The sequence below is a fragment of the Centroberyx gerrardi genome, chromosome 9 (assembly GCF_048128805.1).
Source record: "Centroberyx gerrardi isolate f3 chromosome 9, fCenGer3.hap1.cur.20231027, whole genome shotgun sequence".
Lineage (NCBI taxonomy): Eukaryota > Metazoa > Chordata > Actinopteri > Beryciformes > Berycidae > Centroberyx > Centroberyx gerrardi.
In genome coordinates this window covers 2,560,166-2,586,482 of record NC_136005.1, presented here as the reverse complement: position 1 = coordinate 2,586,482, position 26,317 = coordinate 2,560,166, and the positions used below count along the sequence as shown (strand labels likewise).

Below are 26,317 nucleotides of genomic sequence, written 5' to 3'. Positions count from 1 at the left end.
GCCAATAGCAGATGGCAATGCAATCGCATGCTTTTAACCATTAGATGTCAGGCTTTACACAGATTTGGGTTTGTTACTCTTTAAAAAGAAAACATTTGGGTCAAACCCTGATTCCACTGACACACTGATTCATCTGGATGATGTTGACATTTCTACATCTGACATTGAGTCAGTGGCTCATTTTCATCCATTTCACTATGGATCGCCCCGGTCCGTCCGTCTGTCACACACAATATCTCAGACGCTGCTGACTGGATTTTGGCAAAACTTTGGGGAACGATGTGTGTCATTGCTCCATTTTGCCATTTTCAAAATTCTACTGATTGGTCAAAGGACGGCGCTACAACATTTGTTTCATTGTCTGTTCGTCACACACAATATCTTGGATGCTGCTGATCGGATTTTCACCAAACTTCGGGGAATGATGCGTCTCATTGCTCCATTCCAGTATTTTCAAAATTGCACCGATTGACCTGAGGGGGGTGCTATGTTTAAGGGTCTGACACCAATAAATGGCTCCTCCTCTTTCCCTTTCCCTGCTGCATACAAGCAAGAAACATGAGGGAACACATTTTCTACTTTTCCACTTTCAAGTCATCATCCGGGGACGACGACGACATGTTTACTGTTTTCGTGGACGTTCGATTGGCCTTTGTTAGAGAATCCATGTAACATCCTGTCTGTACACATCCAGTCTGACAGCAGAGCAGCAGACTACACCAAGACTACTTCTCCCCTCTGCAAAGTGAGGAGTGAGATGGAGGCAGACCAGACCATAACACACACACACACACACACACACATACAGACAAACACACACACAGACCCAAATGCATACAGACACACACAAACAAATACACTTGCACAGGTAGAAACATGGACACAGAAACAGATAAAAAGACAGAAGAAACAAACACAGAAACACACACAGACCCAGAGAGACCCAGACACACACACACACACACACACACACACACACACACACTCCGAAAATCCGAAAATCCATGCCCATTTGGACCCAGCTCAGCAGCTCAGAGCTTCCACTTCTCGCTAATTCGTACATCAGCAGGAGTTTGGCGAGTCCTCGTCCTCGTCCGGCGTTTTAGCAGACCGGTGAGAATTGTGGGTCCGGAGGGCGACATCGATCTGCCGGACGCACGCCCAAACACCGAGTCCTGCTGGTTAACACCGAGTCCTGCTGGTTAACACCGAGTCCTGCTGGTTAACACCGAGTCCTGCTGGTTAACACCGAGTCGTCTGCTGCCGGCCTGATTTCCCACGGGACACGACTGTTACTGAACACGACTTACAGGACTGCAGGACTCCACTTTCCTGACTTCTTGGACTTCTTGGTCTCGGGCCGCTATTGGATGTTGAATCCACTTTTTCATGTTAATCTTAAGATTTTCAAAGATCTGTTTTTCTCCACCTTTGGTTATTTTCTCCTCAGCACTACTAACTATTTAAGGGATTTCACCTGGAGCTCCAGCAGATAGATCTACATCTCTGTTCACCCTTAAGAAACTCATTTATTTTTACATTTGGAAAGACATGTATGCTGTTTATTGCATGTTTTCATCTTGAATAGGACTGGATTTGCTCCGGTACCAGTATTGACTTGGTCTCAACCTCCTTTGGACCTGGACTCAACTTGACCTGGTCGACTCGGACTTGATTAATCCCTGGTGCTACATGTATTATTTTGTATTTCTCCCTGAATTAAGTTTTGCACTCTTCAAATAAACTCAAAGTAATACTGTTAAAGTCTTCCACGTTTCTAACCTCGCCTGGCTGAGTGTTTGCCTGCAGGAACCAAGCAGTTATGTCTTTTTGCCACAAGGCGCCACTTAATTTAATTAGCAATCAACAACATGGAGCGGACGTCTTGGCTGCAGAGGGATATGATTAGATGTGAATCAGCGATCCGTGGCTCAGGAATAACAGACATCAGAACGCCTTCAGTATTCAACAAAGCAGTGTAACAAGAGCCGATATAATTATTCTGACCAGGTAAGATAATCAAGTTGAAACGACACAGTTAAGAGTTGTGGAACTGGAATAAAGTTGTGCGTTACTTGCAAAATAAATCTGATTTCTATAGGAAAGAACAAAAATTGGGAAAACTCTACAGAATATGTATAGAAAGGCCATCAAAAGGGAATCCCAAAAAATATAGTATAGTAAATATGATTTCTGTTTTGTGCCGTAAAGCGATCCAGCAGATTTCCCTTCAGATCCAGCAGGTGGAGAAACGATGCAGAGGCTGATAGAGGCTGACAGGCTTCTCGTTTCTTTACGGTAATTATACTGACTTTCTCTCAAAATGAATGTGGAAAAAGATGAATTGATGTTAAAATGACACACGCAGCACCTTCAAAGTAGAGTTCATGTTAGTCTGATGATCTCCAAGTCCAGTTAAACCGGAACAACTCCCTCCCAAACACCAGGAGCCAAGACTGCAACCTTATCCTCCACCGCCACATATTGAACAATCACTTTATCGATTGAGACGATGAAATGTAAAACCACAAACACGACCAACTCTGATCGAGTCAAACGTTAAATCTAATCTGATTCAATATTAAAACTTACAACCAAGGCAATTAACTCTAATTCTTTACCAGCATCAGATTTGCATCACATCCCCTCAGGCAACACTGAGGGAAGACGAGACGCAACGCAAAAAAAACTCTCCAAGCTTCCTTCCTTCCTTCCTTCTGTTCTTTCTTCCTTCCTTCCTTCCTTCCTTCTGTTCTTCCTTCTGTTCCTCCTTCCTTCCTTCCTTCTGTTCTTCCTTCTGTTCCTCCTTCCTTCCTTCCTTCTGTTCTTTCTTCCTTCCTTCCTTCTGTTCTTCCTTCTGTTCCTCCTTCCTTCCTTCCTTCTGTTCTTTCTTCCTTCCTTCCTTCCTTCCTTCCTTCTGTTCTTCCTTCTGTTCCTCCTTCCTTCCTTCCTTCTGTTCTTCCTTCTGTTCCTCCTTCCTTCTGTTCTTTCTTCCTTCCTTCCTTCCTTCCTTCCTTCTGTTCTTCCTTCTGTTCCTCCTTCCTTCCTTCCTTCTGTTCTTTCTTCCTTCCTTCCTTCTGTTCTTCCTTCTGTTCCTCCTTCCTTCCTTCCTTCTGTTCTTTCTTCCTTCCTTCCTTCCTTCCTTCCTTCTGTTCTTCCTTCTGTTCCTCCTTCCTTCCTTCCTTCTGTTCTTCCTTCTGTTCCTCCTTCCTTCTGTTCTTTCTTCCTTCCTTCCTTCCTTCCTTCCTTCCTTCCTTCTGTTCTTCCTTCTGTTCCTCCTTCCTTCCTTCCTCCTCCCTCTCTCTGCTGCTACAACAACTCAATTTCCCCACAGGAGTCAATAAAGTTTTATCTAATCTAATTTAAAGCTTACTTGGATGTAAAAGGTTCTGACAAATAGTCTTAAAGCCCACAGAGTCACTTTTCAAGTCAGTGGCTGCAGTTACAAACACAGAGAATTCATGATCCGGTTCCTCAGCCGGTTTTGGGTCGACATGTAAACCTGCTAAGATCAGACTCTGCTCTTTCTGCTTTCACTTTTGATTTCCACCGTCTGCACAAACTCAGACTCACACAGAATTATGGGAACATTTAGATGCCAACAAAATAGATGCTGGTGAGCAGTACTTACTATCACTGTTGGGATCATCATCTGTTTCCTCTGTATTAGCTGTAAGCTTCCATTTCTCAGTCAGACAGTGAGAAATAGAAGTGAGTATCAGAGTACCAAAGGTCTGTATGAACAGTTTCACTTCAGTAAGACTTTAACTGGAGTCTGGCCAAATAGCCGGGTGACTCCCTGCTTGTCAACAGACAGTCATCGTTGTCTGTCTGGTATAAGCCTGATCTTGTAAGTCCAGTGTTTTCAGTTAAATTGAAGGATCAGATGCTCCTCTGTGGGTTGAGAAAGTTCTACAACCTCTCGCTCTATTGAAATCATTTAAAAACCCAGCGGATCAACTGAAAAACACACGGTGGTCAAGCTAAAAATAGGTTTGGTTTTCTTAGTTCCTGAAAAGTTGACATTTTGGAGATACGAGGTTTTCACCCGACTACAGTGTTTATTTTGCTTATTTTGTTTAGTTTGCTTCAACACTGTCTGTGTCTTTTCCCCTCTGTTTACCCTGCTGCAATATTCAAACACACGTTCTCCCTCCAGCCAATCTCATATTCAGACTGAATGGCCATTTTTATGGGGTTGGGTTGGGTTGATTTTCCCCAAACCAATATAGTGACTGACATATCCGGCCGCTCGGACGTTATTTTCTGATTTCAAATTCAAGAAATCTATTCTGCCGAAACACCAATGAAAAACCATTACACAAATGGTTCAAACTTTAGTCCCGCCTACAAAGTACAAAGCTGCTGATTGGACAGAACAAGCCGCTAACGAGGGAAACACCAGACTCTGAATCGCTCCTTCACAAAATCTGAAAAGTGGGATCCAGGAGTCTGAACCAGATTAGCTGTCATGTATTCTGCCCTACAAAAGGTAAACAGCTGTAACTATATTTTGGTCAAAGGTCAAACATCATGATTTAGGTTTAATTAGACCCACAGGTGTTACGACACAATATCTATCATCCACTTCTGTACCAAGAAGACTTTGTCAGAAGAGAAGATAATGAAGTCATGTTTCTTGCAGCATCGTCCTGCAGCAGCCTGTCTGATCCACACCATGCCGCACAGTGGAAGTGAGAATCAGATGGAGTGAGACTGTGTGTGTGTGTGTGTGTGTGTGTGTGTGTGTTGGTCAGATGGGGCGGGCAGCAGGCCCTGTGGACCGAGCCGTACCAACACATGGCATCTGCTGCACGCTCTCATCCAGAGAGCTTCAGAATACAGAGAGAGGAAACACGTTCAGCTCAGCAGAGGGATCCAAACCACAAACCTTTCAGTTCAGTACAGATAAACGGGAAGCAAAATAATAATAATAACACCAACAATAATAATAGATAAGCAAATTAACAAAATTAAAGGAAGTATGCGTTTCAGGAATGCATAAAAAAAGAGTGGTAAAATATAAAAGATGGAGATAAAAATCGGAATCACATTAAAAAGCGGTTTAAAAATAAACAAATACTACAATAAAATACAAATTTTTAATCTTATTTGTGTAAACAGCAGCAAAATATAACGCAATTACATAAAAGCATGTGAACTGCTGAATTTATTTTACTGTTTATTTTAATGCCGTTCTCTGGATGGATGATGATTCTGTTAATTTAAGACTCCTGTGTCCTGCGGTGAGTTTTTATGTCGTTGTGTATTTCATGCTTGTTTTCACACGGTTCCCCTCCGGGACGACAACGTCGAATTAAACCGAATCGTCTATAAAAGCTCCAGAGAGCCGGGCGAGCGCTCGGGACAGCGGCCAACTTCCAGAGCAGAAAGCTGCAGAAAGGAGGCGATTATTTCAGTTCAGGAGTTAACCAGCTCATCACTGGACCATGACAGGTCCGGTGTGTGTGTGTGTGTGTGTGTGTGTGTGTGTGTGGTGTGTGTGTGTGTGAATCAGGATGCAGGTCAGGCTGACAGAGGGATTACTGGGCAGAGGAAAAATAATTTACATGTCCGTGTTTATCATGGCCGGGAGGCATTTCAGGTTTGGTTCTACTTTCAAATGAGTAGAAGTTAGGTTAGAGAGATTTTAGTTCGTTTTATGGAAGTTTTTTTTTTTTTTTATTTCAGTTTATGACAATGTTTTTTTAACACCTAGTTGTCATCTTAGATTTAGTTTACAATAATAACCTTGCTCTGCAGATAGTGGTTCTCTAGGGGGCAGAAATCAAATTTAATGATCTCTCTCTCTCTCTCTCTCTCTCTCTCCTCTCTCTCTCTCTCTCTCTCTCTCTCTCTCTCTCTCTCTCTCTCTCTCTCTCTCTCTCTCTCTCTCTCTCTCTCTCTCTCTCTCTCTCTCTCTCTCTCTCTCTCTCTCTCTCTCTCTCTCTCTCTCTCTCTCTCTCTCTCTCTCTCTCCTCTCTCTCTCTCTCTCTCTCTCTCTCTCTCTCTCTCTCTCTCTCTCTCTCTCACTCTCTCACTCTCTCTCCTTTTTTGCAAATCAGTTGATTAGTGTGTTTCTAGAGGCGGTGATTACGCCGCAGCGGTCTAATCAAAGCTCTCATCACAAAACAAATCCTCGCCACTTGGTCCTTGCACTTCCATCAATCCCCCCCCCCCCCCCCCCCCCCCCCTTTCCCCGCAGACAAACAGAAAACACAGACCGTCGCCTTGTTTCGGTCAGAAAACCCCAGAAACCCCAAACGCTTGATGTTTGGGATGTGTGTGTTGTCTGTTAGCGGCGGGGCTAACGGCGGGTTCGGCTCCGTCTGAAGCCATCACATTCAGTGTGTGTTGTGTGTTGTGTGTTGTGTGTTAGCAGCAGGGGGATCCATCCAGGAGGTATCCCACAACCCACTGGGCTCCCGTCTGCCCCGCACAGCATGCACACACACACACACACACTCACAATACTCACACACACACACACACACACATACACTCACATCTTATGTATAATACACTATTCCCACACATAAACATACGTAAATGCATACACATAAACACAGACAAACACATACCTGCATACACACATACACACATATGCACACTCGACAGACAGACAGACAGACAGACAGACAGACAGACAGACAGACAGACAGACAGACAGACAGACAGACAGTGTAATCAGTGAGAAGATGAGATGAGAGTGTTTCATCACGACTGGCTGATCTGCCACAAACCGCTGCTGCTTTCCTAATTGGGAAAATGAATATTGACTGATAAGTCTTCATCATACGGCTGAGAGGAGAGGGCTGGGTAAACCTTCCCTCTGTGTGTGTGTGTGTGTGTGTGTGTGTGTGTGTGTGTGTGTGTGTATGTGTGTTCGATTAATTGACCGGAGCCATAGGAGACGGGCAGGAGAAGCCTGTTCCTCAGATGAAGAGCTGAAAACATTCACCTGGATGTGTAATGGCACCCGAGGGAGAAGACTGTGATTAGCATAACTCCATAAATAGAGTCAGACTCCAACACCCTCGCTCTACTTCTCTCTCTCTCTCTCTCTCTCTGTGGGTGGTGTGTGTGTGTGTGTGTGTGTGTGTGTGTGTGTGTGTCATAGCCTTCCATTAGATCACCACACCAGCTCTGCAGGGTTGTAAAAGCTGAAATTTTCCAAAGTGCACTCAGAAAGTTCAGTCATGCTGCAGCCAGAGGTGAGACTGCAGGGTCTTCTGGCTGCATTTCTGCACAGTTTGTTCTACCAGTCTGTGATAATGAGTCCCAGGCTGAGATGGAGCTTCACTACTGGAGAATTCACCCAGCGCTAAAACACCAAGAGACGGGTATAGTCCAGGAATCAAAGCAAAGCAACTTGACTTTCTGCAGTCTTTCACGTTTACAGGGACGGTAGAGTTCATAGTAAACAGGTCGTCCACCATGAATGATGCAAGCACCTCTTGGGCCAATCAGCAACAAGTAAACCAATCAACATGATCTCATAAAAAGTCGTGAAATGAGCACGAACTCTGAAACGCAGATTTTACGTTCTATGGGACACAAATTATGTGAAAATTACGTTCCTCCGCCACAAACTGGATTCTTTGACAAAAACATGAACTGGACACGAGATTTTCAGCTGCAGGTTAAGTTTAGACAACTAAAACAACTTGGTTAAGAATAAAATAGAATAGAATAGAATGATCTTTATTGTCATTATACTCAGGTACAATGAAATTTCGCCCGGCTTCTCTCGGTGTAGTTAAAAATAAAACAAATAAATAAAAGCAGTAGTAAAAGCAGTAAGAGCAGCATAATGTTACGAAAGACTTGTGCAAGTACAGCTTAAAAATAAAAGGCACTAGTTAAGTTAAATTTACACAATTACAAATTTACAAAGGTTAGGGAAAGGCTTTGGTCGGTTAAATAAGAAAAACTTCAACTAAAAATAAAAATTTGACTCAGTAGAAATTTCCTTCTTACAAGACGTTAAAGGTAAATTCATCCTCCCATCCACAACACCCTGACTGTCCACTGAGCTGCTTTATTGTGACACTACACACTTTTACAAGTTTATAGTCATGTCTCCTTCATGTAACCCGTTCCTGCTGGGAAAACTGATTTTTAACACGTTACATGCCACCAACACGTAATGTGGAGTTAACAAGTCGTGTTCATTTCAAGTATTTATGTGTATTTGTTTGCCCCTGTATTTCATCGTGGGAGACAAAACACCCGTGCGATAAATGTATGCACTCACGGTACTGTAAGGTGCTGTGAATAAAAGTGTCGCTTCATATAGAAAAAGCTCTTCAGGTTCTCCACAGGAAGCCTCTTGACTGAATGCCATCATCAGCATAATTGATTCTGTAATTGATTTCTTTGAGAGCAAACGGAAAGCATGACTGAGACCGAGAGCGTCGGTGCAGAGAGCCATCAGCGCTGAACAGGCAATCACGGTCTATTTCCATATGGTAATAACTCCCAGATCCTGGTTGGGACGCTCTGGGTGACGGCTGATGTTAATTTACTCCTGGATCTAACGGATGCTGTGCAGGTGAGTCACAAACCTCCTCCTAACGACACACGGCGGAGATGGAGGTGGAGGTTCACTGGAGAAATGGCTGCGCACAAATAATGGCAAAATATTAGCAACCGGGCCATAAAAAAAAGAGAGAAACCTGGAGAATATAGTGGAGGTGTGGGTGCAGGGCAGCTGAGTCACGTTCTAAGTTAAAGTGAATACCGTATTTCCTCTAATAGTGGCCGGCAGTCAATTAAAAGCCGGGTCTCCGATAATGGCCGGGGCCGTGGTCAACACAAACAAATAAAGGCCGGCCTCAAATACAGGCCGGGGAAAAAAACAAAGGAAACAAGACTAGATCAAAACCTAGTGTATGGCTGGACCGTGTCCGTCTCCTCTCTCCGCCGCTGCCTCTCCACCGCGCCCACGGCCCACATTGATCCTCCCGATCCGAGCCCCGGACGCCCAGTGGCGCGTCGGCGTCGGGACCCCCGCCGAAATCTCGGCCGGATCACCGGGAACACATCGACCAGCTTCAGTTAGCTTCAGATAGCTTCAGCTTACATGCAAACAACGGTAAACTCCTGGTGCCTGTTATATAATGTAACTGTAGTTTGTAGTAACGTACAAGTGCCACAAGACGGCTCGGCCGGCGGAAGTCTCTGGAGCGTGCCGTCGTCGATTACTGTAATTATCGTAATGCATTGCAGTAACAAAAAAATGGCTACCTAACGTACCCCAACAGAAGCAGATCAGAAAACAAGGAGGCTTTGTACTAAAATATGAGCAAATATACTTATCAAACAGAGGGAATTAGAAATAAAGGCCTGTCTCTAATATAAGCCTGCTTCCAATAAAGGCCTGGTACCCTCTGCAGTTGAGGTAAATAAAGGCCTGGGCCAATATTAGAGGATTTACGGTAGTCTGATAAGGTGGATTTGTTCCAGTCTCATTTTCCTGAATCAAGGTGCAGACGCAGCCGCTCCGTGGCTCACGAACATCCCTGCTATCTGTTTAAGCCATTTACATGATTACATAAACTGACAACTTCGCGTAATAATCCCATTTACATGAGTGAAGTGCTTATTTTGATTATCCTGAGAGAGATAACAAGATCCTGTGGAGAATTGTGGAGTTTTGGGAGGTTTTTTTCTGTCCCGCCACGATCAAATTTAACCAAAACAATTACAGCCATGATGCTGCTCCACCACATCATGTTCTCTGCAGATAGCTCTACTGCAATCAAAGAATACAACGCTTCAGCTGCTACTTTTTGGAAACTCATTGGAAAGAAGGAGATGGTGGATGCAGTTGCTGCACCTGGCAACCCGGCGTTTTGGATGAGGATACAGAGTGAGGACTAGTTAAGGACCTCCAATATGGCTGGAACCGTAAAGCAAAATAAGACATTAAATTATAGTCATGGGTGTGTAAATCCCAGTGAAAATGTGTTTACATCCTAATTCATCACATCCAACCAGCAACTTTACCAAAGCTACCAAGTCTTTGAAGATAATACAAAGGCTTCTGTGTAAAAAAAAATAATTAAATGGCAGTTCAAAATGCTTCTAGCTTTTCAATCCACTACATTTGATGTGACTCTGACTTGTTCATTATCGCTCACTGACTCTGTGTGTGTGTGTGTGTGTGTGTGTGTGTCCCCGGTGTCATTGTTAGCGAAGTAAAGCCCTGAGGTGAAGATAAAACTTTATGGCTGTGAGGTAATCCAAGTCCAGACCCAGTCACCATGGGGGTGGAGAGCGAGAACATGTGACGCACGGCTCCTCCAGCGCACACCGATGTTTTCATCTTACAGTACGACTTATCACAGAAGTCCACCTGAGGGGTTGATAAGGCGGGTGGGAGGTGCGTGTGTGTGTGTGTGTGTGTGTGTGTGTGTGTGTGTGTGTGTGTGTGTGTGTGTGTAAGGAGGGAAGCTGTGGATCTTATTTACCTCAAGCCAAGACATTGACGTAGAAGTTGTGGTTACTCGCTGTAGCAAGACAGCAGCTGGAAGAAAGAAAGAAAACACAAGAGAGTTGGTGTTAAAATGACTGTCAACACTTTCAGCAAACTAGTTCTCTAGACATTAAGCAGAAGTCAATCATTATGTGAGCAGAGGCCCAGCAGGTGCTAACTGGCAGGATGGCTTCAGTTTAAAGAGCCAATAAGTTAGATTTTTACTGTCTGTGGTTACTACGGTCAGAGATTAGAACCAGTTTAATATACTGGACAGAGGTTACCAGTGACGACCCAGTCCAAGCACACGCTGACATGTAACTACTACGTTTAGATCAAATCTGATTCATGCACACATGGATAGGCCAGCCATAAGAACAATCTGTTAAACACAGTGCTATATTGGAATTTTACTATTTATGCAACAAGCCAGTAATATTTTACTGGCTCGTTCTACAAGTAAGTAAGTAAGTAAGTAAGTAAAGTTTATTTATATAGCACCTTTCACAGAACAAAGTCACAAAGTGCTTCACAGGAGTAAAATAGTTAAAATAAGACCATCAAATAGTAAGAAACAATAAAACATAAAAACAAAGGACATAAAAACACACAGAAATACAAACACAAGAGGCTAGACAAAGGCCAGTCTGAGCAGATGAGTCTTCAGCTGCTTTTTAAAAGTGTCAACAGAGACCGCAGATCTTCAGTCCAGTGGAAGAGCGTTCCATAGTTTAGGTGCTACAATTTCAAAGGCTCGATCACCTTTTGTTTTGAGTCTGGAGCGAGGGACGACCAGTAAGCCCTGGTCAGAAGACCTAAGTGTACCTAAGAGTACAAAACAAGCACCGATCCTGTACAGACCCACGCCACGTGTGTTCAGTTCTGTGCACTGAGACACGAGTAAATTACCTAATTCCACTAACGTTACTTAAATGCCACAAGATGACGTCACCTACTGTTAAAGTCTGTATAGCAGCGAAGACGAGTTACTGTCTGCAAATCCCCGTTACTGACTGAGGAATCTTAAGTTTCACTTTTGTTTTCACAGCAGGAGACTCTGTGGACTGAGTTCAGTCTGCAGGTCTGCTGTCTGTACATCTCCACAGTACAGACAGGATGTGATGCGACATCAGGAGCATTAGAGATCCATTTAGATCCATTTCTATACACTGAGCAACTTTTGATTTTGTGGCTCTGTATGAAACACTGCATCTCACAGTCAAAGACGCCCTCTAGAGGCCATCTGAGGAAGCGCATCATCTCACTGTTACCTGACTGACTGACTGACCTGAACTTGCCTCGTGACGCCCTCGGCTGCACCGTGGGAATAACCATAATAATAATAATAATATATCAGCAGGGTTTGCAAGTGTTGTTGATCAGAGCCAGTCGCTCCACTGTTCCCTCAGTGGCTGCTGAGATTTCAAGCTTTCTAAACCAGCAGTCCAGTCAGAACGCTCTGTTTTGGTGGGAATGATCCACACTCTCTCTCTCTCGTGTTCAGAACTCCTTTCAGTTTCATTTGTTCAAACATGGAAGAACAAACTGCAACTGCAACAAAGCCTAAAGCCGGACAAAGCTGCTCCAAAACCCAAAACCTGATGAACACTGCCGCAGCATTTCAAAGGTGGAGGAGCTTCGACTCTGAAAAACCTCCAGACTGATGCAGAGATGACCTTCAGGTAACCAACCTATGATGTAGCTAATGTTAGCCACACAAGCTACATAGCAAACGTTAGCTCCAGCTCCTCTATGATTTAGAAAATATCTTACACATTTTCAGCAGTGGCGCCGCTATAGAATGACTATAGAAACACTATAGAAAACACTATAGAAAACACTATAGAAAACACTATAGCCAACATTGTTGTAGTTCCTATGGCCGCTGTTAGATGTTATGAAAGATTTCATATTACTGATTGTTCTTTAAAAACATCTGCACTGGAATCGGTCCAGAAAACCACAGCGCATCCCTAAGGTTTGTGCTTTTAAAGTTAAATTAGAACAGACTGCAATATTCAAAAATTGTTTTCAATGTTTCGTACCCGTAACTTCTTTACATTGCTCTTTTGCTCATGCATACTAAGTCTGAATAACATCCAATCAGCTTAATAGGAAATTGATCTTGAAGGCCGAATTGAGTCAGTATTAAAAAAATGAACATGTATATACAGGTTATGACATTTTATGGATGTATTTCTCCACGGTGCCTTTCAGTTCCATGAGTTCATCCATTCTGCCCGTGTGGCTCCAGCGGGAGTCGAACCCCCAACCAGCCGGTGTCGGTGCCTTGCTGCAGAGTTCAGAGTCTGTAATGATTGACCATCTTGTCCACTTTGCCCCGTCTGACAGCAGCAGAAACATCTGCAGTCGGAGTCATAAAGTCTTTTGATGTTTCCCTCGCAGTGACGCACGGCTGCAGAGGAGTTAAACTCTAACCTGCTGCGCCAACGACAGCTGATAAGAGCAACGTCTGAAGACTTTACCTTCCAAATGAGTAATCCACACACACACACACACACACACACACACACACACACACACACACACACACACACACACACACACACACACACACATAATGATTGCTGGCATGAAAGCAAAACTCCTCATGGAAAGCTATTTGTTACCTCTGCTCCCTTTGTTTACAGGATAGTAACATTTTGAGTTGTATTTCTGAAATATTCAGCAGCAAATTTTTGGCACCATTTGTTCTCTTAATTGGATATACAGGGTTTTGGAACAGTTTCCCATTTCCCTCCCTGGCCAGGCTGATTTCAGCCTGGAGTGAAATATTCTGCACCAGTTGTAGCCAAATATCTTTGTTTTTTAAAACTTTATTCATCCAGGAAAGAGTTTTGCTGAACATGCATGTTGCTTTTCAGCTGATTCAGCCTGTTTCAAACTAGTAAATTTACACACATTCACACTGGGAGCTGCCCAGTGCAGCCACAGTCTGCTACTGGTGACCGCTGAGCAGCTAAACTGGGGATAAAGTGCCTTGCTCAAGAGCAACTGGACAGTAACTATTGATGGAGGGGAGAGTGTTACTCATGTTGTCCCCTAACATTGCTGTAATCCACACTTTTTCCCTCCACGTCCCACTCAAATATTCTCCTTAACATGTTGGAATTGTCAGTCGCATGTTTATATAAGTCTAACTGGCTATATTTGTGTTTCTACTCTATTTGTACGTTCACATTTTATTTTTTCTCTGCGGCGGTGACCCAGACCCTGTATTGATCCCCTTGGGCATCAATACAGTTTCATCTTATCTTCACTTCCCCCACCCAACTTTTCCAAGCTGCTCTGGGGATTCAAACCACCAACTTCTCTAACCTTTAGTCCGTCCTGCTCCTGTGTTTCATTTTGTGACAGAGAAGGTTTATATTTGTTGGTGTATTAGAACTTTTTCCCCACATCTGCAGTACTGTAATAGTTTTTCATGGTGCAAAAACAATGACATTTTTGTGATGTCAGCCAACACTGAAAAAAGCGGTTCCACTTAAACATGTGAACTAAACAGAAAAAGTGCATCAGGTGAAACTGAAAGACCGACTCTGTTCACTGAAAACTTGCTCCCAGAGCTCTCGTCCCGTCAGAAAGGTCACTGATGACGTCACATCCAGTGACAGGACCGACGCCACACTGACTCATTCACACTGACAAAAGCAGATTTAGGCACCGGCTCTGCAAATATTTACAAATCAAACAGAGTGAGATGAGATGTGCTGCGGTGTCGGGCCGCAGCCTGGAGGAGAACGCCATCTAATGGACACACGGCGCCACCTGCGGCTGAGCGTCTTGCTGAAGTGAAGACGGGCTTAAGGGTTCAAGCTGTTTCACGTCAAAGACTCTCAAACTGATTCAGATCAGACTGAATAAACCACATGCAACACCCATCTGATAAGATCTGATCCATTCTCAGAAGGGTTTTGTTATTTCTGACTTGGTGCAGATTTATAACTGTTCATGCTGCAGGTGTGAACGAAACTGACAAAACAGTCTTTTCTTCTTACTGTCCTGCAAAACCTCCAACTTTGGTGAGTTTCATGTTTTAACTCCAGCTGAAGCTTTACATGATTCCTCTGTGGGTTGAGAAAGTTCTGCCACCCTCAGTCTTATGAAGCCTTTTCACAACTAATAAGATAAACTCTAAAGTAAGATAAACGACTGAATTTAAATTCTGTTTTCTGAATTTGTATGGAATGATTGAATTTATTGAAGTTGAAATCAAACTCATGATGCTCTTACCAAGTTTTTATCCTATTAAAACCATATTGCATTGAAAAGTCCTAGATATTTAGTTTTCTTTAAGATATTAAATTGATACTGGACTCTTGATTTGTTCTGACTTGACTTGCTGTTCTACATTTAGACTTGAGACTTGACTTGAGACTCGAGTTGACTTGGTCACACCTCTGCTAGACAGCAATGATTCTCTCATTGTATTAATTTCTATGGAGTGAACTCAAAGTGTTCCTCTGTCAGGACGGAGCAGCAGGAGGCTGCAGAGGTTAGAGAAGCAGGTTTGTGACTGGAAGGTTGCTGGTTCAAATCCCCGGACCGGCTGGGAAAAAGAAATGAGCGGCACTTTCCCCTCACTCAACAGATACAGTCCAGTTGCCCTTGAGCAAGGCACTGAACCCCCGACTGCTGCAGTAGAGCTGCTCAGCGGCCGGTGAGGATGTGTGTGTGTGTGTGTGTGTGTGTGAGTGTGAAGCAGACTGGGGGAAAAGAACAAACATGCTGAGTCAACTGTTCCTGGATAAATAACGGCTAAAATTAAAGCGGAGTAATAACAACCAACCAGTACATCCGATCTTTACTGGTGCTGAACAGAAAAACAGAAAACAAAAGAAGAAGCACGCTGAGTCGACTTTCCCTGGGTAATAAATAACCGTTCTTTATGATAAAATAAATATTATAAGAAGTTTTATATTGGGGTACAATATAAAACTTAAGCAGAGTAAAAACAAGCACAGTCTTACCAAGTGCTGAACAGGAAAACCAACATTCATCAACACCTGTTGTGACATATTTTAAACTTTTACTTTTGACTCAGATCTGATGGTTTCTAATCAGAAAACAGCAAAAAGCTGCATGGAGCCGCATCAAACTGAGTCAGGCAGCCTGTAAACTGTCTACTGGGCTTCTGAAGAAGAGGCCGTGCACTAATAACTGGAAGTGTGTGTGTGTGTGTGTGTGTGTGTGTGTGTGTGTGTGTGTGTGTGTGTGAGAGCGAAAGAACGAAACAAAGAAAGACAGAAACAAACAAACAAACAAACAACATAATGAAAGATGAAGTGAGATGAAACATTAGCTGAATCCCTTGGGGAAAATGCAGAAGAGAGAAAGAAACAAAGAAAGAAGGGAAGCGATAGACTGTGTGTGTGTGTGTGTGTGTGTGTGTGTGTGTGTGTGTGTGTATGTGTGTGTGTGTGCATCTACACTGAAAGTCAGAAAGAAAGAAAGAAAGAAAGAAAGAAAGAAAGAAAGAAAAAGACGGAAAGACAAAGAAAGAAAGAAACCAACAAATAAACAAAGAAGGAAAGGGATAGACTGTGTGTGTGTGTGTGTGTGTGTGTGTGTGTATAGAGATTGAATGAAGGAAGCAGATATGGAGGAAGGAAGGGGGAGATAAAGACAGGAGGGGAGGGATCGCATAAATATTTTGGGGAAACACATTCCATATCGGTTTGCTCATGATGCTCGACTGAGAAGAGACTCGACTGCAAACTGTCAACAAGTCAGAGTCCCATTATGAAGAAGAGCCACTAATCCTGTTATAAATACTATAAAACACACTGTACAAATATCACCGCAGGGCAGGAGGCCATAATGGAAAATTATATGAATATTATAGTGATACCATTGGATATGAAAACACTATAAAGCATGATAAGGTCACTATTGAATACTAAAGACACAGTACAAGTCCCTAGGGATATTATAGGAATACTATAGCAATACTATAAGAGAAAAAACACTACAAATCATGTTTAAGTTACTAGTATAGAATACTATAGACACAGCATAACTCCCTATAGGAATAGTATAGATAGATATTATAGGAGAAAACACACCATAAAACAATAAAAAGTCACTGTAAACACACTACTGAGTACCATAGAAATATTATGAGTCCCTATGGGAGTATTATAGGAATATTATAGCAGTACCATAGGACATACAAGATACTATAAAGTACAATGACCTTACTACTGACTACAATAGACACACTGTAAAACCCTATAGGGAATATTATAGGAATATTATAGCGATTTCACAGGAACTTTCATAAAGTTGGTTAAGGTACCATAGACACACGTTAAGTCCCTATAGTAATATTATAGGAATATTATAGTGATACCATAGGAGATGAAGCACGATAACGTCATTATAAACAAAACATTGAGCACCAAAGACACTATAAACCACTACTGGAGTATTATAGTGATACCATAGCAGATTAAAAAAAACACCATTAATCACGATAAACTCACTATAAAGTCACTTCTGAGTACAGTACACACACTGCAAGCCCCTATAGGAATATTATAGGAGTATTATAGTGATTTTTCATGGGTTGCAGTGTAAAAACAAGACACTGAACACTTCAGACACACACTTCCAGAGACATGAGGGCGCAGTCAGACAGAAAAACCGCTGAAAAACAATAACACGGTTGATTTTAGACTGTGTTGTCATGTAGAAACCCTGAAGATGAAAGACATTACCTCCTCTGAACAGCTTGACTGAATACTTGTGGTGTGATGTCAGAGTTGTGAAGCGTCCAGAGTAAGTGATAGTAGTGATAAACCGGACTCACCTCGGCACAAACCCCGCCGCTCCTCTCGTGCTCTTCTTGCAGGAGAATAAAAGTCTTCCTCAGGTCATGCCGCTGCAGTTATCGCGGTCCATTTTTATTGCTGCAGGTTAAGTTAGACTTCAAACTCTGCAGCGTGCGGAGCGATGCCTCGGCGTGACGTCGACGGCCCCGTCAGGCACGTGACGGGAAGTGTTGTAGCAGGGGACGTAAATAAAGCAGCGGGCACGAGCCGGGCACGAGCTTTCATGAGGTTTTCTACCCTTCTGCCAAATGTTTTTGATCATGTGAGAGTGAAATAAAGGAAATCAAATTCTACTGAAACAGAGGAAAATGACATCCAACATGACGTCTAACCCATACACTTTGTTTGTTTGTTTGTTTGTTTGATTGATTGTTTGTTTACCTATCATGTATTTAGCCTACTCACACATCTGCTTGTTTGTCCATTTCTCTGTTGTTTATTTGCTTGTCTATCATTTATTTATTTACTCATTTATTTATTTGTTTGTCCATTTATTCATTGTTTATTTAATTACTCATTTGCTAAATTATTCATTTATTTGTTTGTTCATTTGATTGATTTATTTATTCACTCATTTGTTTGTTATTCTGTTTATCTGTTATTTATATTATTTCTGGCAGAAAGGTTTGCCACATCCAATCCTGTGGTAAATGCCAATTTACTCATCTATTTATCTATCTATCTATCTATCTATCTATCTATCTATCTGTCTTCATTTTGTTTTTCACCATACATTTGTATCATTCCTTGTCAGAGAAACTATTGATTGGTTTGGATTGATTTGTGGTCAAAAGCTTTCAACACTAAACATTTTTTACAAACAGATACCATGCATGTTTCGACTGGTTCGGCCGGTGTGAGCTGTGTGTTCACACCACAGCTGGTTCGGCCGGTGTGAGCTGTGTGTTCACACCACAGCTGGTTCAACTGGTGTGAGCTGTGTGTTCACACCACAGCTGGTTCGGCCGGTGTGAGCTGTGTGTTCACACCACAGCTGGTTCAGCTGGTTCGGCCGGTGTGAGCTGTGTGTTCACGCCACAGCTGGTTCGGCTGGTTCGGCCGGTGTGAGCTGTGTGTTCACGCCACAGCTGGTTCGGCTGGTTCGGCCGGTGTGAGCTGTGTGTTCACACCACAGCTGGTTCGGCCGGTGTGAGCTGTGTGTTCACACCACAGCTGGTTCGGCCGGTGTGAGCTGTGTGTTCACACCACAGCTGGTTCGGCCGGTGTGAGCTGTGTGTTCACACCACAGCTGGTTCCATCAGTCACACTCCAACATGAGGAGAGATCAGCTTCACTTCAGTTTCCTCAGGAAGGTTTAGCTCAGTGAGAGACGGTGTGATGACGACTCTCCACCTACAGTAAAGACAGACAGCAAAGCTCAACTTCACTGTTACTTCCTTCACTGCATGTTAACACTGACAGACTGACTGACTGTCTGTTCCCCCCACATTACAGACTGTGGGGCGTCCTGGGACTAAACCCTTATCAGACGTCTGGGGAACCTGCATGATAAAGTCTGGGAGGTCCATGTTTAATGGGACCAAACAAAACAGAGTTATCGGCTGGTAGAGAAGTTTTAAAGTCGAATATCATCCACCGACTCTTACAGCAGGCCGCAGTCAGCGGTCCAGTCAGGCGTCATCAAGTAAAATAAAATAAATGAAATAAAATGTGCCTTTGGAATATTGATTTTCTTTTATTTCCATGGAAAGATCCTATTATCCTGAAACTTACATTGGTCTGATCGTACTTACTCTGATGTACAGTATGAATTCATATCGTAAAGCTGAGTATGGGATGAAAAACATAGATGAAGTCAATAAAAAGCAACAGGAAAACTGAGTTAACAAGGGTTCACTCTCTGCTACAATCCCAAATAGATTGTATTAAAAACATATCAAGGTATTCAGGATATTATTGATTGGATAGGCTGTGTGTGTGTGTGTGTGTGTGTGTGTGTGTGTGTGTGTCAGTCATGGCTTGAGAGAGCTTGTGTGTTTTTCTGTCACACCTGAAGAAAAACAGCAGGATGTTCACACAGTAAACATTTTAATTCCAAGGACTCCGTACATACAGATCTAGATGAACCTGCAGGTCAGCCTGGTCCAGGAGGTTTTGTGGTGGATGATTGGAAATGTGTCAGTACTGTATGTGGGGAGACTGAGAGTGAAAACTATGATCAAAGTTGCCAAATTCACACATTCTCTCTTGGGCAATATTTAAAAAATACAGGTGAAATGTAACTACTCATGTTACTGAGGTTGTAGACTGGAGTTTCAGTTCCAGGCTGCAGAAACAATCTGATTGGTTGAGTTAAACCTCAGTGGGCGGAGTCAAAAACAAACAAACAATAGGGCGTAAGCTAGCTAAGTGGCAAACTTGAATGGCAAAGAAGGATTTCTGGTCAAAATATAAATGCAAATGGAAATGATTTATTTTTTCATTCATTCATGACCATGACATCATGATGTTGAAGGTCAGCTAGCTAACTAGCTAACCTAGATAACTTAGTATGGTAGATTGTGTTTTTTCAGTTTCAGCAGAGCGCTAGGCTTCATAATATTAGCTTCCTCCTCTCTTACCTCTTGTCTTTTTGACTACTTACTAGCCAGAAAAACTGTGGTTCTTTGGCTCCGCCCACTGAGATTTAACTCAACCAATCAGATTATTTCTGCCTCCGAAAATGTTTGTAAAGCTAAATCTCCAATCTGCGTTGGAGCTCCCTGGACTTCACTGCAGGATCACTGGACTGGGCTACAGGCAGCTACTGGGAGAAAAGCAGCAGTCTGAGCAAATTAACGTACAACAGCAACAATGAAAATGTTTATTATGAATTCAGCCGATTCATTTTCAAGAGTTCTGCCTTTTCTTCCAGTTTGTACAAGTTTTATAACCTTCGGCACCTCGCTCTGTCTTTCTGTGGTTTCTGGATTGAGCTCATCCAGCCTCTATTTCCAGGCATCTCATTAACAATTCATCATTAATACCCATATATGATATGGCACAAAATATATTTGTCATATACTTCCACATATGTTTGGAGGTACAGTATGCTTCAACATGTACAAAAACTGGTCAAAAATGCATTTGTACATGTAGATGATATTCATTTGAAATATATTTTAGACACTAGAAATACATTTTATATCTATGGACTGCTGACATGCCGTCTATCTGCAAGTATATCCAAAGTACATTTTGGTGATTCAAAATACATGTTTCCCAATATTATCACTTGTTACATAGATAAGTGCAGCTATCAATTATAAAGTGCTTAGGAGGAAATGCGGCGGCGGTTGGGAACATTACTTACAGTTCAGCTGATGCTCTTACCATGAGCAACTTAAAGCGAGGATTAGTGCAACAGTAAAATAAGCTTAAATTCCTAGATCAGCAACATTATAAGCAGCCAACAGCAAGGAGGTCAAAGGTCAGAGCCATCGCGGCCTGACAGCAGAGGCAGAAATATTCCTGTGTGGAGTGATTCAGAAAAGTGCTGCATAAAGAAATAAAAATATAGAAGCATTTTTCTTTTCTATTTCAAGCGCTGGTTCGGGTGTTTGTCTGTGGCTTTTTCAGAAACTTCTCCTTCTCCTTCTCACAAAACCAAACATGAAAGAGGATTCCTCCTGGACGTTTTGGTCTTGCTGTTGGATGAATTCTTCACTGTTATTTTGAGTAACGGGCGAACGGAGACTCTTCGTTCACTTTGCCCTGGAGAGATGAAAACAAACAGCAGACGTGTTAAACAAAAACATGCAGTGTGTGTTGGCTTTCAAATGTCAGTTTATTGGTAAATATTGAGTCGGCCTATATTCACTACCAGTCAAAAGTCTGGACCCTCCTGACTGAATATTCTGTGTTTCATTCTCTTAAAGTCATTCTGATCTAAAGGCTTCTGCGTAAATGCTTGAAATGAGTTTCTTAGACAAATATAATTAGTGAAGTTGATCCTATGTATGAATTTCTTTCCAAAGCCTTTGCATCAACCTTTCCATCAAGGCAAAGAATCTAAAATATAAGATAGTTTTGATTTGTTTAACACTTTTTTGGTCGCTGCATAATTCCATTTGTGTTATTTCATAGTTTTGATGTCTTTACTATTATTCTAAAATGTGAAAAATCGTAAAAAATAAAGAAAAATGCATGTCCAAACTTTTGACTGGTAGTGTATGTAATATGAATGTGTGTTTGATTCTGTTGGGAAGCTCAACTGGCGGGACAAATTAAAATTTCATTTAAAAACACTGCTGTTCATATCGATTCTGAGAAAAAATTAATTTCCTGAAATTCATGACTCAATACTCAGAAAGGTACACCGCTCCCATCGTAAAAAAAACTCTGCAAATCTACATCTTATCTGCTCATCATCACCTGTTCATCCTACGCTGTTTGCTGTTTTTGTGCTACAATGTGTTGTTTGTCAGTTTTGGACCCGTTATATGTTGTTTGGCGTCTACTTATTCTTATGAATCCATGTATGCCCATACAGTATATATAATATATTCCACTCCAATCCATCACCCTGTACTAAAAGCAATTTCCAGCAGCCCCGGCCGCATGGCAATAAAGATTTAAAGCTAGGTGATAAGTGTAGTAATATTTCATAGTGTGTTTGTGTCTTTGTGTCTTTCATATCTGTAATTATCTCATAGCAACTAGGTGTCGCTTTTTCCAAACGGTGGATATCTCCTGTTGGACTTTCAGCTGCTAAAGAGCTTTGATTTGAACAAAACCTGAGACTCCAACACACTGTTCTGGACTTAATAACTATTGACACATGGACGAAATATTGATGATAAGCTTTCATTTCAGAGGAAAGTGCTCGGTCATGAAATGTTCCACCACACGCTGACCCATTTCTCAGATTCACACACTCCAATCCAGTCTGGTTTCCTGTTTACGTAAAAAAGAGCAAGCAGCAAACCACTGCAGCTCTGCTGGGTGAGGAGGAGGAGAGGGCAAGTGACAGTTTTGTGCTTTTCAAATACCGGGCTTGACTTGGTTTGGGGGTTCAATTCCCAGCGTGTCTCAACGGGCAGAGCAAGGCACTTCAGTACTGTCTGGGTTTCGCCTCCTTCACAGCTGTAACAGTCCAGGTCCGTCGTCTCCAACGCAGCGTCGCCCCCCGCTGGTCGGAGTACCGGACGAGTTGCACACAGAGTCCAAGCAGACGCACGATACCGCGCGATGTGGGCGCAGGTTCCTCTTTGAGCTGGACAGCTGTTCATGTTGCTCGCAAAAGAGTAAAAAAATGAATGGACTTCCAGCGGTCCGTGACAGAATAGTCAGTGGTGAGCGAGGCACCGAGGCTCCGGTCCAGCTGGTGTCTTCCATGCTAAAAAATCATGACTTTCTGGTTCTGTGAGGTACTTTGGATAAAGGCCACCAAACAGAAGATGTTATGTTATGTTAAGGGTAATTTATACTTCTGTGTCCAAGTGCACCTCTCCAAAAATGTAACTGTGCATCAGGCAACGCAAAGACCACAAGAACTGTGATTGGCCCACAGAGGCGTAGAGGACCGGAGCCTCTGTGCCTCTACGCTCACAACTGACTATTCTGTCACGTAACGCCGGAAGTCCATTCAAGACCATTTTAACGGGGCGACAACGCAACGCCCCTCCTGTATGGGTCGCTGTGGGCCGATAGTGAAGACAACATGGAGCTGAGGAGGTTCAGATGTGTTCATCTGGACGACAGCTCATCTCCTGATTATAAAGACACCAGAAGAACTGAAATATCCACATCATGAGCTTCAGAGAACGTAAACACGACTACTTCTTCTGTTGTTACTTCTGTGTTAACAAAGCTCCACACTGCCATCTGGTGTTTTCTACGCACAGAATCAACGACGACACAGTATATCTCGCCCTTTAGGCTCATGTGTGCTAAACTCACCATCGGCAGGTCGTCTTCAAGCCGCTCAAAGTTGGACCTCCGTGATCGGACACACTTTATAGTGACCACCACCAGCACCAGGCCGACGACGATGCAGAATATGCAGAGGACGGCGACGAGGCCGGGGTTCGACGCCAAGTCTTTACCTCCGTTATACGGAAGAGCTGGAGAGGAGAGACGGACAGAAAACAGTTTGAAACTTAAAAACTACACAAGAAAAAGGGATCAACTACATTTTAGTCATCTTTGTCCCTCAGCCTCACTGTTTCTGCACTGCACTTCCCACAGATCACCTGTCAATCAAACAGTGTGGGCGGAGCTTGGATTTCCTGTTGATGCAGTTTGAGTTTCTCTTTTCTCTGTCTGTTCAGCCATGGTGGCTATCACTGCTCATGCTAACTACCCAGTTCTTCTTCTTCTGTTGATTCCAAACAAACCGGAAACGTAAAACGCATCACTTCCTGTGCGGCAGAGGATTTTTCCCAGGAAAGAGCGACCAGACACCGGCTGTCCAGAACAGACAGTGGAGTAGATTTTTGTTGTGTTTTTTAAAATGTGCTTTTAGAGATGTACATTCTGCATAATTCAGTCCTCGTTTTGTGAGTCAGAATGGAAATAAACTTAAAGAACTCAAATATATTGCTGGAGTACAAACCTGCAGTGGAGTTTACGGTGGAGTTTACGGTGGCGGTGGCGGTGGCGGTGGCGGTGGCGGTGGCGGTGGCGGTGGCGGTGGCGATCTCTGAAGGGGATGGCGGCGTTGATACATGGGAAGTCGTGTCGTTGGACGTCTGGTTAGTCGCTGCTGCGGTAGAGGAAGTGCTGGCCTGGGTTTCTGTTGATGCACCGGACGTACGGGGGGAACCGGAAGACGGCGGCGGCGAAGAGCTTTTCTTAGAGGTGACAGCAGGAGTGGCAGCAGAGGTGGCAGCAGAGGTGACGGGGTGTGGCGACCCGCTGGTTTCTGGCGTCGATGAGATCAAGTGGTTTTTCGTTGGAGCGGCGGAGTGCGTCAGGCTCGTTGGCGCCGACGTCGTCCGCCTGGCTGCAGAGGAAGTGATGCCATCTACAGAGGAACAAACAGCAGGTCAAACCGTGTGATGATGCACAGCAGCGACGCCTTATCAAGATGTGAGGCTGCTGCAGAGGATTCAGTGGGTTTTGCAGGCGGTTATCAATACTGATATTTTTAGATCAAAGTCGCTGATAGCCGATATTTTGTGCTGATATTTATTTATTATAATTTTCATGCCAAAAATTACAAGAATTCACTGTTTCTCACAGAGTTTTCTTCTCATCAGGGTGGAAAAGCCTCTGAAACAGCATTCAGAGCATCATGGGACACTAAAACTCTCCACTGAAACCAGACTGATGAAATCCTTTTAGTGTCAGCAGCTCTTTAAGGCAGAGAGACACCACACCTATTCAATGGTAGAGAAACTCTGGGAGACATTACTGCCTTTAAATGAAGAATTATTAAAAAAAACAAAAAACAAAACAGTACTGAACTATTAAATCAATACATAAAATGTGCAAAGAAAACACTGTTTTCTGTATCTGTGGTCAGGAGGAGCCTCCATCACATCAGAGGTGGACGACACCGACTGACTGATGAATAATATTTAATAAAATAATATCGGCCTGATATATCAGTCTAACCCTGCTGCTGATATCGCAGGCTAACCGTCAGCGTTGGTTATTCCTGATATCAATCTGCATGTTGGTTTAGTTTGTCTGTGGTTAACAGACTTGGCGAGGTTCAGAGGAGGAGACTGTTGACTCTCTGCAGAGTTTAAATAAAGCAGATGAGGATTATTAGTCTGTCAGGTTATGATTTATGTTTGCCTGACAGACAGTCAGCAGGCGTGTGTGTGTGTGTGTGTGTGTGTGTGTGTGTGTGTGTGTGTGTGTGTGCAGGAGGAACCAGACGACACAGCGGGTTCACCTTGGGATCGGCTCAGCGTTACCGATCAAATATTTACTTCAAGTTCCACCCAGACATGACCTTTAAATTTACTTTAACTTCATGTCATATTTAACTAATAGCTATTGATACATCACAGCAGTAAACATCTTCTAATAACTCTTTAAAGTGTCATTACCTGAGATATAGTATACTGTTTGCATTTGGAAAATAACCAGGTGAATATATTGTTAGAAAAATAATGCTTCAAAATGACATTTATCTGTGTAAATACTATGGATTGTACAACTTTTAATGCAATTCTAGCCTCAGATTTTGTCAGAATTCAGTTTCAGGTGTGAAATCACACTGTATAGAATATTTTCCTGTATATTAAGCGAGGAAATCGCACTCGGTTTCCTCAGACGAAGCCGCTGCATCTGCCACTTGTGGTGGGAAGCTTCCTGTTTGCATAACTTTGCATCTCAGCTTCAGGACTTCGACACGCAGTTTAGGCAAATCTCCGAACCAACGAGTGAACAAACGCTTCGGTTTTTACATCTAAAAAAAAAATGTTAAAACGTCGACTCACCCTGACAGACTGAGACCAGAAACATCGATATCAGCACAGTGAGGCGCATTGCTGCAGGCATGTTGACTTGGGAAGGAAAGAGCCGGTGGTCATAACGACAGCACTCACACACACACACTCACACACACACACACACACTACATCCTTGACAGCAGGATGTACCTGAGCAGCCGGAGAGGTGTGCTCTGAGCATTTGGTTGGTGCATATCAAATGCTTGAAGCTGGTTAGTCAATGTTTGAACAAGGCACTGTATTTGCTCTGCTGGTTTTGTTCGGCGGCCTCAGAGCTCCAGGCAGCACCGAAGGTTTTGTTTCTAAACCAGCTCAGTCTCACTGAAGTGACAGAGGGAATTACTGACGCAACACTGGAGGCGTACACACAAAACACAGGCTTCAAGTAGTCATCTGTGATCATTTTTTTATATAAATAAATGTCCGTCTTGCTGCTCTCAGTCAGTCACTAATTGCTCTAACTCAGCGGTTCTCAACGTGGGGTCCGGGGACCTTGAGGAGGGTCTAGGAGGTTCTCCAGCAAACTGATGAATTGTTAAACTTCAGCATTATTTCATTCACAAGAAGTTAACGCA

At 43.0% G+C, this 26,317-nt stretch overlaps 2 protein-coding genes across 2 annotated transcripts in view; both read right to left on the bottom strand.

Annotated features, from left to right (window-relative positions):
- The window catches only part of pde4cb (phosphodiesterase 4C, cAMP-specific b), a 114,755-nt gene extending 97,479 nt beyond the window's left edge, over positions 1–17,276 (bottom strand). Inside the window, exons 1-2 of the mRNA XM_078285660.1 lie at positions 17,221–17,276; positions 10,476–10,531 (exon numbers count right to left, since the gene is read on the bottom strand). Coding sequence (XP_078141786.1) covers positions 10,476–10,490 — 15 coding nt within the window. The 5' untranslated portion in view covers positions 10,491–10,531; positions 17,221–17,276. The remainder of the gene's footprint in view (positions 1–10,475; positions 10,532–17,220) is intronic.
- Positions 17,277–20,144: 2,868 nt separating this feature from the next.
- cist1 (colon, intestine and stomach enriched 1) lies at positions 20,145–25,810 on the bottom strand. The gene is made up of 4 exons (XM_078285666.1): positions 25,731–25,810; positions 23,891–24,301; positions 23,236–23,399; positions 20,145–21,048 (listed from the first exon to the last, which is right to left on the bottom strand). The coding sequence occupies exons 1-4, from the start codon at positions 25,789–25,791 to the stop codon at positions 21,004–21,006; spliced, it is 681 nt and encodes a 226-aa protein (XP_078141792.1). The 5' UTR covers positions 25,792–25,810; the 3' UTR covers positions 20,145–21,003.
- Between the last annotated feature and the right edge of the window lie 507 nt (positions 25,811–26,317).